The sequence below is a fragment of the Triticum aestivum genome, chromosome 6A (assembly GCF_018294505.1).
Source record: "Triticum aestivum cultivar Chinese Spring chromosome 6A, IWGSC CS RefSeq v2.1, whole genome shotgun sequence".
In the NCBI taxonomy this organism is placed as follows: domain Eukaryota; kingdom Viridiplantae; phylum Streptophyta; class Magnoliopsida; order Poales; family Poaceae; genus Triticum; species Triticum aestivum.
Window position 1 is genome coordinate 589,875,851 of NC_057809.1, and position 14,805 is coordinate 589,890,655.

General features: G+C 42.7%; 1 protein-coding gene and 1 long non-coding RNA gene across 4 annotated transcripts; one reads left to right on the forward strand and one right to left on the reverse strand.

The window, feature by feature from the left end:
- The first annotated feature begins 1,756 nt into the window (after positions 1 to 1,756).
- LOC123131180 (uncharacterized) lies at positions 1,757 to 8,409 on the forward strand. 3 transcript variants are annotated; one of them, XR_006464089.1, is made up of 5 exons: positions 1,757 to 1,896; positions 2,436 to 2,521; positions 2,674 to 3,459; positions 3,547 to 3,625; positions 7,595 to 8,409. It is a non-coding gene; the product is annotated as an uncharacterized lncRNA (long non-coding RNA). The 3 variants fall into 3 exon arrangements; XR_006464088.1 differs by having other exon boundaries at positions 2,674 to 3,440; XR_006464090.1 differs by having other exon boundaries at positions 2,680 to 3,440.
- A 2,092-nt stretch (positions 8,410 to 10,501) lies between these two features.
- Positions 10,502 to 14,386, reverse strand: LOC123131181 (DEAD-box ATP-dependent RNA helicase 27). The gene is made up of 12 exons (XM_044550914.1): positions 14,002 to 14,386; positions 13,610 to 13,795; positions 13,301 to 13,486; positions 12,867 to 12,950; positions 12,732 to 12,773; positions 12,558 to 12,647; positions 12,159 to 12,467; positions 12,035 to 12,073; positions 11,849 to 11,953; positions 11,593 to 11,661; positions 11,395 to 11,520; positions 10,502 to 10,978 (listed from the first exon to the last, which is right to left on the reverse strand). Exons 1-12 carry the CDS (start codon positions 14,308 to 14,310, stop codon positions 10,802 to 10,804), a joined length of 1,722 nt encoding a protein of 573 aa, XP_044406849.1. The 5' UTR covers positions 14,311 to 14,386; the 3' UTR covers positions 10,502 to 10,801.
- Positions 14,387 to 14,805: the final 419 nt, after the last annotated feature.

Sequence of the window (14,805 nt, forward strand, 5' to 3'; positions counted from 1 at the left end):
AATAGTAATTGAACGTATAAAGATCAAGGGATATGCTAGGCACAACCGCGCCATCCACGTCATCTGTGAATAGTTCAGCGACTCGGGCGAGAGCGGGCAAGAGCAAAAGAAAAATGAACGACCCCGCGTCCTTCCTCACACCGTGTACCTGCGTCCTTCCTCACAACCCTAGCCGCCGCCCCTTCTCCTCCCATCGCCGCCCCCTCCTCCTCCTCCCACCTCAGTCGCCTCCCCGGCTTCCCCTAGCCGCCGCCTCCTCTGCCCATCTCAGTCGCCCCCTCATCGCATCTTGTCCGCCGCCGGTGCGGAGGCGAGCTTACCGGTGACGGCGGCGGTGCTGGATTCGATCTGCAGGAGAGAGAGAGAGAGAGAGGGAGGTGTCGCTTCGGAGGGTCCCTGCTGGCGTCGGCCTGCACCGGAGAGGTCGGGCGCGACCTGGCGATTGGAGTTTGGAGTTCGTGCACTGCTGCCTCTTCCGCCAAGCAGGAGGAGCACGAGGTGAGCATCTGCTAGCCTCATCCCTTCTCAACCCCTTTGGTAATTGCTCGTGGGTTGGTGTCGGTCCATCAGCGGGGGCAGAGCTACAGGCGGCGCTCCCGTAGGGATAGGGTGGAGCTGCAGGGGAGGGGGAGGAGGCCGGCGACAGGGGGAAGGAGCAGGCCTGTGAGAAGGGCAAGTGGCAGGGGACAAGTAATCTGCTCTAATTATCAGTTTCTTACAATTTGTAATAGCGAAATGTCAAGGGATATGCTAGGCTTACGATCAAAAAAAAAGGATATGCTAGGCACAACTGCGCAATCCACGTCATCTGTGAATAGTTCAGCGACCCGGGCGAGAGCGGGCAAGAGCGAAAGAAAAATGAACGACCCCGCGTCCTTCCTCACACCGCGTACCTGCGTCCTTCCTGACAACCCTAGCCGCCGCCCCTTCTCCTCCCATCACCGCCCCCTCCTCCTCCTCCCACCTCAGTCGCCTCCCCGGCTTCCCCTAGCCGCCGCCTCCTCCTCCCATCTCAGTCGTCCCCCCATCGCATCTTGTCCGCCGCCGGTGCGGAGGCGAGCTTACCGGTGATGGCGGCGGTGCTGGATTTGATCTGCAGGAGAGAGAGAGAGAGAGGGAGGTGTGGCTTCGGAGGGTCTCCGCTGGCGTCGGCCTATGCCGGAGAGGTCGAGCGCGACCTGGCGATTGGAGTTTGGAGTTCGTGCACTGTTGCCTCTTCCGCCAAGCAGGAGGAGCACGAGGTGAGCATCTGCTAGCCTCATCCCTTCTCAACCCCTTTGGTAATTGCTCGTGGGTTGGTGTTGGTCCATCAGCGGGGGCAGAGCTACAGGCGGCGCTCCCGTAGGGATAGGGTGGAGCTGCAGGGGAGGGGGAGGAGGCCGGCGACAGGGGGAAGGAGCAGGCCTGTGAGAAGGGCATGTGGCAGGGGACAAGTAATCTCCTCTAATTATCAGTTTCTTACAATTTGTAATAGTGAAACTCTTTCTTCCTTGCGATACATTCACTTCCATTTATCTGTAGCATCTCTTTTTATTATGAAGCTCCTCATCCTATTCAGTCTCGCTATAACCGACAAGTAAAAACATACCTGCTGAATTTTGGTGCCTAGGCACATGCTTTTGTTTCTTCAGATATATTATTGACTACTTAAGATGACACCAGTCACATTTTTCATTACACAAGATGATTTTGTTATGTGTCATGCTTCCAGGAAAAGTTCAAGCTCATACGACGATGCTGTTGTTTTCGATCTCCAAGGACATGTGCCGGCATCCGGGTACGCAAGCAACCAATACAACCACGACATGGTGCAGTCGGCCTTCTCCGACGAGCTTCCACCCCTGCATCAACAGCAGCACCGCGCTGGCTGTTGAAGCATCGAGTTCAACAGCGGTGGTAAGATGGCGACCATCCCTTCCTTGCTTGCTTGCAACGATTTAATTTTCACCTAGCTCACTAGATTGGTTTGGTTTGGGGGTGCTCTCATCTGATCCCTTGGAGGTGGATTCACTTTACATGGATGGAAACGGATGCCCTTTATTTTGTTTCTTCTGTAACGAATTCCAATCAGATGGATTTGGTGTCAGTTCACTTGTACACATGGATGAATTAGAGGGGGTAATTCTGTTCAAAGCGAGACACATGGATAGTTGAACCCGGTTTTTTTGTTGTCGTTTCTGCTACAACAAATTCATCAGCTGAGCCAGGCAAACAATGCTACAACTCACTTTTGCAGCTACGTTCACTTGCAACCAGAACACCATGCCTATGCTACACAAAATGATAGCAAACCTGCACACCAACTCAGACAGTGAATTCACATTGCACAAACAATTGCCCAACAAGATTCAGATTTTAGCTAGCAAATATGTCCCCTGCTAATCCAAAGGCTCTCTTCTCTGGAATCTGAATGTACCCCACTATGCATATTGCAGGCAATGAACCCTTCTACAACAGAAAATATCAGGAAGCAGCAGCTCAGTATACCGAAACTCTGAAAAAGAATTTGAATGAGTCTGCAGTAAGAATTTTGGTTTAGAGCAATTACACCTTATATAACATCTGAAGGCAACTTATATGAGCTGTTTTTATTTGTTATTATTCTGTCACAACACTTCTGTCAGCTGTCATACTTTGTATAATACATTGGTTAAATTTGTTTCTCCATTCAAGCTGCAGGGGAGGGGGAGGAGGCCGGCTACAGGGGGAAGGAGTAGGCCGGTGAGAAGGGCAAGTGGCAGGGGACAAGTAATCTGCTCTAATTATCAGTTTCTTACAATTTGTAATAGCGAAACTCTTGCTTCCTTGCCCATAAGAGAAAATACACCAATTTTTTTATCACCTTAGCTTGTCGATGGCATACCACCCTGTACTGTGAGCCAGCAATCGATCTGTGAGCCCTCTTGCACTATATTATGTATCAGGGTTGTAACACTATTATATTTGGGAGGACGCTCTAAGTGGAAAGTACGGATATGTTTCAGAGAGTACGGATATGTTTTAGAGTGTTGCAAAGTAAAAGTTGGTATGGTGCCAGCCTAGGTGATGTAGTCCAAAAGGAATCTCTCGAGTTTATGAGTTGATAGTATATTTGAATCTCTTGGGCTGTTGTAGATTTTGTTCTTCCCCACTTCTAGATCTTCCACAAGTAAAAGTTGGTATGGTGCCAGCCTAGGTGATGTAGTCCAAAAGGAATCTCTCGGGTTTATGAGTTGATATTATATTTGAATCTCTTGGGCTGCTGTAGATTTTGTTCTTCCCCACTTCTAGATCTTCCACAAGTAATCTTTTTATTTTCTAAAATATGTATGTTCGCTCATTGGACTGCAACAGCCAGAGATGCTACAGATGGAGACTAAATAGCGAGGAGAAGCAGATGAGAATATTGATTTGGAAATTCGAAGTATTAAACAATTGGTCTGGCCTTTGGCCATGGTAAGGTAACTTCTGTTTTATAAGGTTGGCCGAATGATATCATTGTTGTTTTCATGTTTTCACGTTCGATGAAATGTTTGTGTGCTGACCATGTTGTTTTTTTGGTTTCAGCCTGTTTTTTCTAACATCCACCTTGGTCTCCTTCTCGATCTTGCCTGCCTTGCTCTTGTGCTTCTCCTTGTCAGCTCAGGTAAATGGACTGTTCTTTTGCTTGTCTTTGCACCGTTTCATTAAATGCTTGTGCTACTTCCATTTTTCTTATAGGCATAGCTAAATCCAGAGGTGTTTTGTATTCAGAATAATAGGAATAAAATTTAGAGAAACACAAGTGTGCAGGCTGCCAATTTAGTGCTCGTGTACAACCATTCATTATTCTTCCTATTTCTTTGTTCCATTAATTCAAGAGAACTACAAAATGATTAGGAGAGGTTTTCCCGCTCTTTATAGTCAAGCTCGCCTATCAGTTAGTGATGGTGCTGGATATGGCCGCCATGTAAGTTCTTCTACAAAACAGACATACCCAAGCCTCTATTGCAGGCAAGGTTTTCGCCTTGAGGTTCATCCACTTGGATGAAAGTGACCCATGGTGAACTTTGGTTGTGGCGCATGGTATTATTTTGGTACGCCGGTGTGTAAATTTACCTGGTGGCTGTACGCTCTCGACCAAAAAAAATTCAACGTGCGTAGCTACTCTGTTGGTGCGGCTAGCGATATTGGGTGCGCATGGGCCAGCCTGCTCCGTTGACTTGCTTTTCTAGGGTTTATACGGTGGTTGTATACGTGGGCGGGCCTCCTTCCTTCTCTGGGCTGCGCGTCGCCCTTCGTCGACGTGTGGTGGGCTGCGTCAGTGTACGCGGTACCGCTTTGCGCTGGGAAGGCGGTGCCGACTCGACCGTCTGGCGTACAGCCTTCGAGTGCTTTTTGATCGGTGCTGCTACAACAGTTTAGATTTAATTTATGTTTAGTCTACGGCCTGCTATACTATTTTTGATCGATGCCGCTGTCGCCGTTGCGTCTACAGACTTTGCCGCTTATATATCGCTGCCGCTTTCGTGGTGCAATCTAGAGACCCTGATAGATACGTTGCAGGGGCTATAAATAGATCGTTCTTCCTGCTAAGTTGTTCAATGTAGGTCTTTGTTGCTGTCGCGTACATTAACTCGATGGTGGGCTCTTCTTTCCTTCTGTGTACGCACGCTGTGTACGTGCGGCCGAGTAGTTCATCAGTCGACCGTCGGGTGCGGCCGAATTTGGTTTACACAGGTTAAATTACGTTAGCGTGGCCCATGGTTTAGCCGGAGAGGTGTTGTGTTTTTTTTATTGGCAAAGGGTGTTGGGAGCTGCGCGTGCGTGGTTGGTTGCATGGGCTCTGCATGTGCCTGCGTAATTGCTTGGTCTACTCCAGATTGTACGTGTGTGCTCGCCTGCATGGCCCATGCACGTGGTTGTGTAATTGTTAGGTGTCTCGGCACGGCGTCGGCGGCACTAGCTACGCCGGCTCCCTGTTTTGACACGGCAGCGGCAAACAAGCGGCTCAAAACTAGGGCGTTTACGGAGCTGATGATGTTGTGGCAACGGCCGTCATGGCGCACGGCGCCTTGGCACCCGTGGAGGCCGTGGATGAGGAGAAGAACTTGAGGAAGTGGGGCATCTGCCTGTCGGGGTTCGAGGGAAGGAGGAGATCCGCTTTTTTGTCACGAAAGGGTGCGGCCATGGATTCCACGTCGTGTGCCCGTGTGCGTCGACGCCTGACTCCTACGTACAGTTTATGTGTATCGACTGCTGCTATTCCTGTAGTCGGATATGGCTGATGCTTACCTTCGAGAAGTTTAATTCCCGCATGAAAGGTAGGGGGGGACAACAGAGAGGCTATTTTATCTAATACTCTACAAAAGTGACATATTTCCAACTATGTTTAATGTTGTCAAGCCGCTGACAAAATTGGAGCACCTTGGCCGATAGAGAAAAATATGATCTTAAATGTTGTTCTTCTGTTATCAAACTCATTCGATGCCAACCAGGGAGAATTGGGACCTAATGATGCTATAGCACCTGCAAAATGGTGGTGCAGCCGTGCAGGAGTTCGTAATGATGGGACTACATCCGGCGATAGAAGATTTTGCTTTGTTTATTATAGAATGGTCATGTCAACATTTCAAAAGATGATTCAAATCCTAAAACCAAAGCTACTTCTGATGTGTTTCTTGCTTACCGGTGCTGTGGTTTGCTTCTTTAGACTTGCTTACGCTCAGCAATATCTCTTTTCTATTCACTTGTTGGATCAGTTCAGTCAGTATTCTGGGAAGAATACTTCTAAGTAATTAGAAGTGCCATGCAAACCCTGGGCAGCACACCCTTTTGTCCATTGGATCTTAATCTGAGGGTGTAGGGAAAAAGTGACTGAAACTTAAACTAAATTAAAGCGAACAAGCAAAAACTGAATAATTAATTAAATAATCAACAGGTCAAATTTGATATCAGCATACAAAGAATTTCTCACATAACGTATCAATAGGCGCGGCGTGCCGCCGCGCGGGCATGGCTAGTATTTACTATATCTATTTTATTGGGAATTTCAAGTGATTTTCCGCTGTTAAACAACTATTGTTCTAACAAAATCTATGTTTCAAGCATGTCTTCAATATTTACTTTGAAAAAACTAAATAAGAAATTTTTCGTTATAGATTGGGTTAGAGAACTGACCAATCTCGTCATCGCCATCCCTCCCAATTTTAATATGGTAAAATAAACTGTGTGCCATACCTGATGAAAATACATAGCCATGTGGTGGGAGTTTTCCTTCCTGTAGTTTTTAGTGTGTAATGACACAGTGTGATTAAGCTAATCTTAGAGATTGTTAATGTCAACTCTCTTTTCATCTGATTTCCATTTTTGACATGGACATATACCATGTGGTATACTCCCTCTGTAAATAAATATAAGAGCGTTTAGATCACTTCCCTCCGTAAAGAAATCTAAGAGCTTTTAGATCACTAAAGTAGTGATCTAAACGCTCTTATATTTATTTACGGAGGGAGTAATATTTAAGAAGAATGACTTGGAAATTTCAAATAGATGGTTACTCTTACCCGTAGTTTATTTGGGAGTGAGATATGTATGCTGATAGCGTCTAGAGATACCTTCTAATCAATAAAAATAAGATCTGATCGTGCACTATATGTTGATTCTCTTACATATGTATTATGACAAAATTAAGGCACATATGTTGATATTGGACTGATAACCTTAGTACATGAAAAGGTGTTGAAAAGGACGCAATCCTTCAAAGATATGTAGTACTCCTGTCCTAAAATAAGTGTCTTAACCTTAGTACTTTAGTACAAAGTTGAGACACTTATTTTGAGACGGGAATATGTTATAGGATCCTCACTTTATTTGTACCCATATGTTGTAAGGAGATTATCTTGTCCACTTATTATTCTTATTATTTGTCCTTTTCGTATTAATCGTGAGCTGATGTTAATTTGCATATTAGTCCAAGAACAACAATTGCTCTTTGTTGTGGCATTACTAGAGAAATACAAAGGTATATACCCGCTTCCCACTACCCAGTCGAGGAGATCCCTGAGGCATTTGAATCTTGTGGGACTCCCGCACATCTTATAGGAGCATCAACAAGTGGATGGGCCTATCCATTTTTAAGAAAAGCTTTAGGCCTTGTTCGGTTGACAGGGATTTAGGAGGGGTTTGGCAGGGATTGAGGTGGATATAATCTCCCACAAGTCAAAATCCACCCAAATCCCCTCCAATCCTCTTAAGAAGAGGTGTAACCGAACAAGGCCTTAGATGTGTTCAGACAGTTTCTGATTCAAACGAAAACAAATAAGAAAGGATATATTGATTATATTACGTAAACTTATTTGATTTTCCAGTGAAGTTCAAACTTGAGAACTTATTCGAGTATTTAGTGCAAAGATAATTAAATGAAGTTCCCAAAATGCCTCTGTCGGTTTTAGTTGCATTTGAATTTTTTTATTTGGATCCTTGTACATTCAAACAGTTTCTGTTTCAAAAGCAAACAACTGAGAGAAGATAAAATGCTGAAGCAACACCCTAACAGTGGTTGCAGTAGATCTCTCTCTCTCTCTCTCTCTCTCTCTCTCTCTCCATTTTGGTTGACCATTCTTTCTTTTCTTAGGTCTTCGATCCGCTTTCTTCTTCAACGAAGCTGACCATGATCTCCTACATGTGTTGCCGTGCTCCCTGAAGCATCCTTCTCTCTTCTAGATCCAACTCTTTTCGTTCTGGTTTTAACTATGCTTATGATTGCCTGTCTTGCCTATATTCATTCGCCATACGCAAGTCTACTGGTGCGTGCCAACGGAAATTATATTTGCATAATCAGATTAGATTATATGATTTCCTGACCTTGATTCCCCCTCGATTGGTTACTAAAATATATGTACAATTCTTCCATTCTGTGCTTACAATCGCAAAGTTAATGCCTTCAATTTACTTAAGCTATAGAAATCCGTTTGATTTCCTCTAGACATAGGTATCATTGTATTCCTGAATCCATTTGATTTCATGTCTCTGCTGTTATATTTATGATCTTGTAATCGCATGTCATCGGTTTGCTCAGGGGTTATTGGATTCTTGATGGTCATGCATGCTAAAACTTTTTCGATCATCATTCTTAATATACACTCCATTTACAGCTTGTGCCTAACCTTTGGATTTATCTTTTTTCAAAGTGCTCCTCATGGAGTTGGTTGAGCTATCCAACAAGTTTCTGGCTGACGTAATGTTTGAAAAGCTCTTGCTCCTAAACCAGTCTACTTCGTAAGTAGCTCGAGTAGGGTGGATATGCGTGTAGTTGAGTTTTACCCCACAAAGGAGCATCTCCACATTTCAGTAGAATGAATTGCGCTGTCAAGCCCCGTATGTAAGGATAGGGTGTCATCGATGAATCGTGCGGCTGTTCGAGCCATCAGGTTCATGGAATGCAGAGAGCACAAGGTGCATGTTGATTTCAACTATGAGCAGAAGAAATAAAATGCATATGTAAGCGTCACAAACAAGCTACTCTTAAAAAGGAAAAGAAATCAAGCATTTCCGCATTTCAACTATGACTAGGGAAGGGTGCGACAATGTGGATGAAGCGCGTGTTGCATCTAACAAAATCCATGTTCTTGCTGGAGCTACTTCTTCAATGGCTATCTGTAATCTCAGACAAGCTCTTCTAAAGATTCATGGTGTTGTGGTTGAACTTCTGAGCGTTACAAGCATGGCGTGTTTCTCACTGCAGAAGGAAGGTATATACCCATAGCAGAAGAAAGGTATATACCTCTATGATCCAGACTAAGACTCAAGCTGTGGTGAGGATTTTGTCGCTATGAACCAACCTTCAATGTAATATATAACACTATGTAGGAACATTATACGTGTATCTATTTCCCTACTCTACAAAGAGTTAATGATTGGTTTCTAGATATTCTTACTCTCATGGATTGAAAGCATGGTTTGCTCTCGCCCTTTGCGCCATTGGCGCAACGGGTCATCTAGTAACAATAACAATAACCAGGGAAGGGAAGATAGAGATGCTGCATTGCGTGAAAGTATAATATGTGAATGGTATTTGTTGTGAGGCTGCAAGGGGGGGGGGATGACAGATGAATGAATAATGCAACTCCCTCTAACCGGGTAACTTGCCCTAGTAGCATTTTCTTGTTTCTTTCTTTCTTTCTTTCTCCCTGTTTTGGGTCTGGAATTGAGAGAATTTTTGTATGTGTGTGGACCCTCCAAATAAACTTGTTCTGGTAATTCTGCAGAGGAGTAGATAGGAAACAGAGAGTGGTTGCTATTGATCATGGAGGGTGTTACTGTGACCGAATGAAAATAACGCAAGAATTTAACCGATGAAGAAACTGAAGCTGGAATATTACAAGGAAAATCTTGTGAATGGCCTGGGTTGTTGCTAGTTTGAAATTATTGTCTAGTTGTGTTACTTTGTGTTGGTGTAGATAAGTACTCCCTCCATCCCACAATATAAGATGTTTTTGTAAGCTATATGTTAGTTTGCCAAAACGTCTTACATTATGGGACGGAGGAAGTAGTATACAAGTCAACGACACCTAATTAAGGCAAACTCTTCCCCTTGCACTACTCAGAAAAGTCTTATAGGTGGGGTCACATTAGCGCGGGCACACACAAGGACACGCCGAACTATTATGTGCATGAACCTTAAAATACAATAACATTTCCTCCTAGAATCGTCTATACTTCAGTTATCCAAAATTCTTTTACTTCTAAATGAATTATCATTCCATTTTTTCACTTTATGATTTACACTGCATAATATGCACAAACCTCAAAACACTTTTTCCTTTGTTTCGGAATATTACACACTTCAATTACCCAATTTTTTTCTCTTCAAAGTGAATGACAGTTGATTTTTTTACTTTGCGTTCTGCAATGAACAATATGCACAAACCTTGCATCGAGGACACTTCTCACTCATCTAGACTCTTCCGCGCGTATTTCTTCGTAATTTTTCTAAAATAATTCCTACTCAAACCTTAATTTATAAGGTTTTGTTCAAGGCCATGCCAGCATGTTCATAAAATATATTTGTCTTCGAAGATGCAATACTATAGCTACTCAAAACTGCAATACAATATACCTAAAGGCAAATGTGCTAGATATATTCACATGAGTTTCCTTTAGTATTATACCAGTAGTCTTTGATATTTTGTAGCATGAGCATTGCTACACGGACGACAGTTCCGACCGAAACCCGGACGACACGCTATACCCAACCATCCGTGGGCAAGTCTACACCGTAGCATACAGTTTGATTAGCCGTCGGGTGAGTGTCGTCCAGCCGAACATCGTTCGTGAAGTACTTCCGTTGTAGCATTCATGTGATGAACCACGTGAGTTAAAATCAACATCTACATCATGCATATATGGCTCCAAACTTGCATGTTTACATGCTATAATGAGTATTCACATTATGGTTACTAAAGCTCGTGCGTGCAATGCATATGTACCTTACATATGTGATATGCCAGCTCCACGCATGCACATTGGACTAATTAACATCTCATGGATAAATGGATGATTGTCTTTAATTTATTCTATTTAATCTAGAGCACCATGCCAGAGTTGATGACATGCGGAAAAGCAGAAAACAAGGGGACAATGTACATATATCAAAACTGTATCATTTGTTTATTTTCTAATAAAGCTACATTACAGAAAAAGAATAAAGCTACTTTAACATAAATCACATCCAAACTTATACAATATTTGGAGATCTACACCGAAAAACAAGGATGAAAGACGATGGTGACTTTCAGCATCTCATCTTAAGCCCCTGCTAGCTGATATATCCTTCCAAGAATTATCTTGCAAACTGCACGCCATCATGAGCGCCTCTCCTTCCATAGGGGTTTGAAGGGGTAATTCCGTGCCTCTTTCCACCCTCCACCTTCCTCATCTTTCGGTGTCTCGACGCACTACTCTCCAAGTCCAGATTCACTTTAGGAGGGTTATTGAAACAGAAAGATGCCGCAACTTTCTGAAAGACGGCAATGAATTAGACATATAACCTCATAATTCAGTGCAGTGTCAATTGAAAAACTACACCTGTCGTTTTTTTACGGGAATTCAACTCATGTCGTTGTTGCAAGACAGAGTTGGTGAGATATCAGCATTATTCTTAAACAGAAAATTTGTATTTACCACTCATCCGAAGCTACCTTGATATTTTCAAGAGATACTCTAGTTAAGGAAATAAAAAAATTGTGCTTCGTCTTGACAACTTTAGATTTTGTAAATTTACAAACTTATAGCCAGAGGACAGAAAATTGCACAGAAACAAAATGCCCCCCACCAGTTAGGGCCATGTCAACTTGCAATGAGGGAAAATGTTGACCAGGTAAGTGCACAAAAATCAAGGACAGAACCTTGAGAAAGGACGTCGCAAATATTTACCTTGAGATCAAGTTGATGGACATCAAAAATGTCCTTCATGGAGTGTGAGCTGTATGCCAAAAGGTAGGACCTGTAGGCTTCCTTCGCTGACTGGTTTAAAAAGTAATTCCCACCAACAATACTCTCCTGCTCCAAAAAACTCGAGTTATGACACTACACGTTTAAACGATAGGATGTAGTTGCAAAAGGAACACTCACAAGTAGCGATTGTGTTTTTGGCACATGCTTTTCACTGAAAGCATATTCAGTCAGAGAAATTTTGGACACCTGCAAGCAAACATTAAATGTGTTACTCCCTCGGTCCAATTATGTGAAGCATGCAAGTTATTGGAGAAGTTGAAGCCTTAGCATATTTCAAACTACTTCAAATTTTGTTTAACTCTCTGTATGTGTGTGTGTGTATACTTCAAGGTCCTCCTTAATAAAAGAGGAGGAGGAAGGGGACACATATTACCTGTAGGTAAATAAGCAACTTCATTTCTTCTGGTAGTAAGAACAATAACGCGCGTCCTTTGCCTTTATCACCTCGGGCAGTACGACCAACTCTATGAATGTAGTCCTGCGAGTTAAATTCCAATGTCAAGTTAGCAAAAGTGAGAAAACAGACAATATAATTCATCTAGCAAGGTTAACCACTTGCCTTTGGGTCATCTGGAGGATCATACTGCACAATATAGTCCTAAACAGGGCAAATGGTCCTTACGTTAGTTAGTTATAGTTAGTCAGGTGATACAATGATTTTAAAACCATAAGCAAAATCTTACCACATTAGGAATATCAAGCCCACGTGCTGCCACGTTAGTGCATAATAAGATGCCCTTATTCATCTTGGAAAATTGGAAGAATGTACTAGTGCGTTTCTGCTGCTTTAGTTGCCCGTGGATATCATAACACTCTATCCCAAGGAAATTTAGAAATTCTGCATGGAATTTGACTGAGCTACATGATGAAAAGAAGACCATGACCTTCACATCCTGCTTCGTCTGCATCCTTTTTAGGAAAGCATACAGAACCAGAAACCTTTTCTCGCTAGGAATGACACAGTAGCCCTGCTGCAACCCCTCCACGGTAGGCTGTAAGAGCATCCAAAGTTATTTCTCATCCAAATACACGAAAAACATATAATAATTTAAAAGAGAGTTGAACACAGTTCCCATATATACCTTTAATTCAGAATCATCAACTCCAACATAAACAAGTTTTCGTTGTCTTTCTTCATTTTCCCCAAACGTAAATTTTGCAAAATCTTCAACCTGTGCGATGACATCACATAAGCATTGCTGCTGATAGAACAAATCGGGGTAAGTTTTAATAGGCTGGATAACAGATCCACTAACCTTTTGAGTCTGTGTGGCAGAAAAGAGAACAGTTTGTCTATCCTGCATGCATACGATGCATAACAATTTCGGGAAAGTTAAAGGATGCACTGTGCATATATATGAAATGAAATTGCCAGATGCATGATGACATACCCGAGGGAGACGTCGAAATATTTGTTTCATGTCATCCTCAAAATTTTGCTCAAGTATGCGGTCAGCTTCATCGATTATGAGGCACTACATCATGATAGGATAGTTACGATTTTGCATATACTTGGAATAATGTAGACTGAAATTCCATACACACACACACACACACACTCTAGTTCAGTGTTAACAGGTAAGATTTGCAGTCATGAACAAGGAAAAGGTAGACGTACAGAAAGAATTCATACTATGTGAAATAATCAGGTGGCTGATTATGCCTGAACAAGGAAAAGATAGAGAAGTATGAAATTGGTGGTTGCACTTGTCATTTATTTAATGTGCCTGCCAATTCAAAAGTGTGCACTATATATATTTCAACAGAAAAATTTCCTCGGAGCTTGGAATACACGACATACAGAAGCCAGAGTGGCTTTAATTACCTGTAGCCTCTTGTAGTTGAAATTACTGGTACTTCTCAAATGGTCCAGAAGCCTGCCCGGCGTTGCAACTAACAGATTGATCCCTTTCACAAGTTGGTTGGCCTCGCTTTTCATGTTAGTGCCACCAATTACATATCCGATAGTTTGTGAGTGATACTTGATTAATTCCTTGGCAACATTGTGTGTCTAGCGCAAATGAAAAAAAATATGAGTAAGGATAGTTAAGCGTGAATGCGTATGAATGAATAGTCATAATAAATACAAAGGATGAAAAGAGAAATTCTGAATATAAGTAAGTACAGTACATACCTGGATAGCAAGCTCCCTTGTTGGGCAAACTATAATAACTCCAGTCCCGTTCCTAGGGGTGTAGTGCGCGTTGTGTAGCAGTTCGATGGCGGGTATAAGGAAAGCAAGCGTCTTCCCCGAGCCAGTCCTGGCTGAACCCAGCACATCATGTCCTACCATGAGGTGCGGTATTGATCTAGCTTGAATCTGCAAAAATCATGCATGCATGCATGAATGAATATGCTAGCTATTAATTACGTTTATTCTACATTGATAGACAGACACACAAAAAATCCAACAGCTAGCGCAGAAAATAAGCATTCAAATACATGAATTATATACTATTACGGATGGACTTGCCAACAAATACGTAGATAAAAAAAGATAAATGTTTTTCGCCGAGACCTATCTACCTGTGTGAGGTGGGTGTAGTTCATCTCTCTGATGGCCTTGGCAGTGAGGTCGGACATGTAGAGATCAGAGAAAAGCTTGCATGTCAGAATCCCACCTCCCTCCTGCTGCCTTTGATTCTCTTCTTCTTCTTCTTCTTCTTCTTCTTCTTCTTCTTCTTCTTCTTCCTTCTTACCCTTCTTATCCTTTTCTTCCTCTTTCTTCTTGTCATCCGCATCCATCACAGCCTCCTTCCGCTTCCTCTTGCTCATAGGAAGAGGAAGGGACCCCTCTTTCGCATCCGCCATATGCTTCTGCAGGATCCCTTCCATGAGAGGGGGGCGCGGCGGCGGAGGGGAGATGCAATCTGGGGTATTTTTCCTTTTTCCTTTTAGATTAGATAGAATAGAGGTGCGGCTGAGTTGTATAAATATAACACAAAGGCCAGAGTTCTATGCTGGCTGGCAAGGAAGTCCGGTACCGACACATCATCATTGTGGGTCCTTCCTTAGGTCTAATCGGGCCTTTTTCTTTCTTACTGTGTTAAATAAAGGCCCAATCAGTAGGCTTGATTTGGCCAAGGCTTAGGCCTATCTATACCACCCCTACTGTTGTTTTTGTACCAAACATTATTGAGATTTAACTGTAAAAAAACATCATTGAGATTTAAACAAAAGTGTGGCGATGACCCCTCAAAAAAAACCCGAAAATCCATCACTACAAATTTTATATTTTTGCAGAGTACATTTATCTAAATTTTTGGAAACAAACAATACAATACATACATGTTACAATGAACATCAAGTTTTTCATGGAACAAAAGCCTC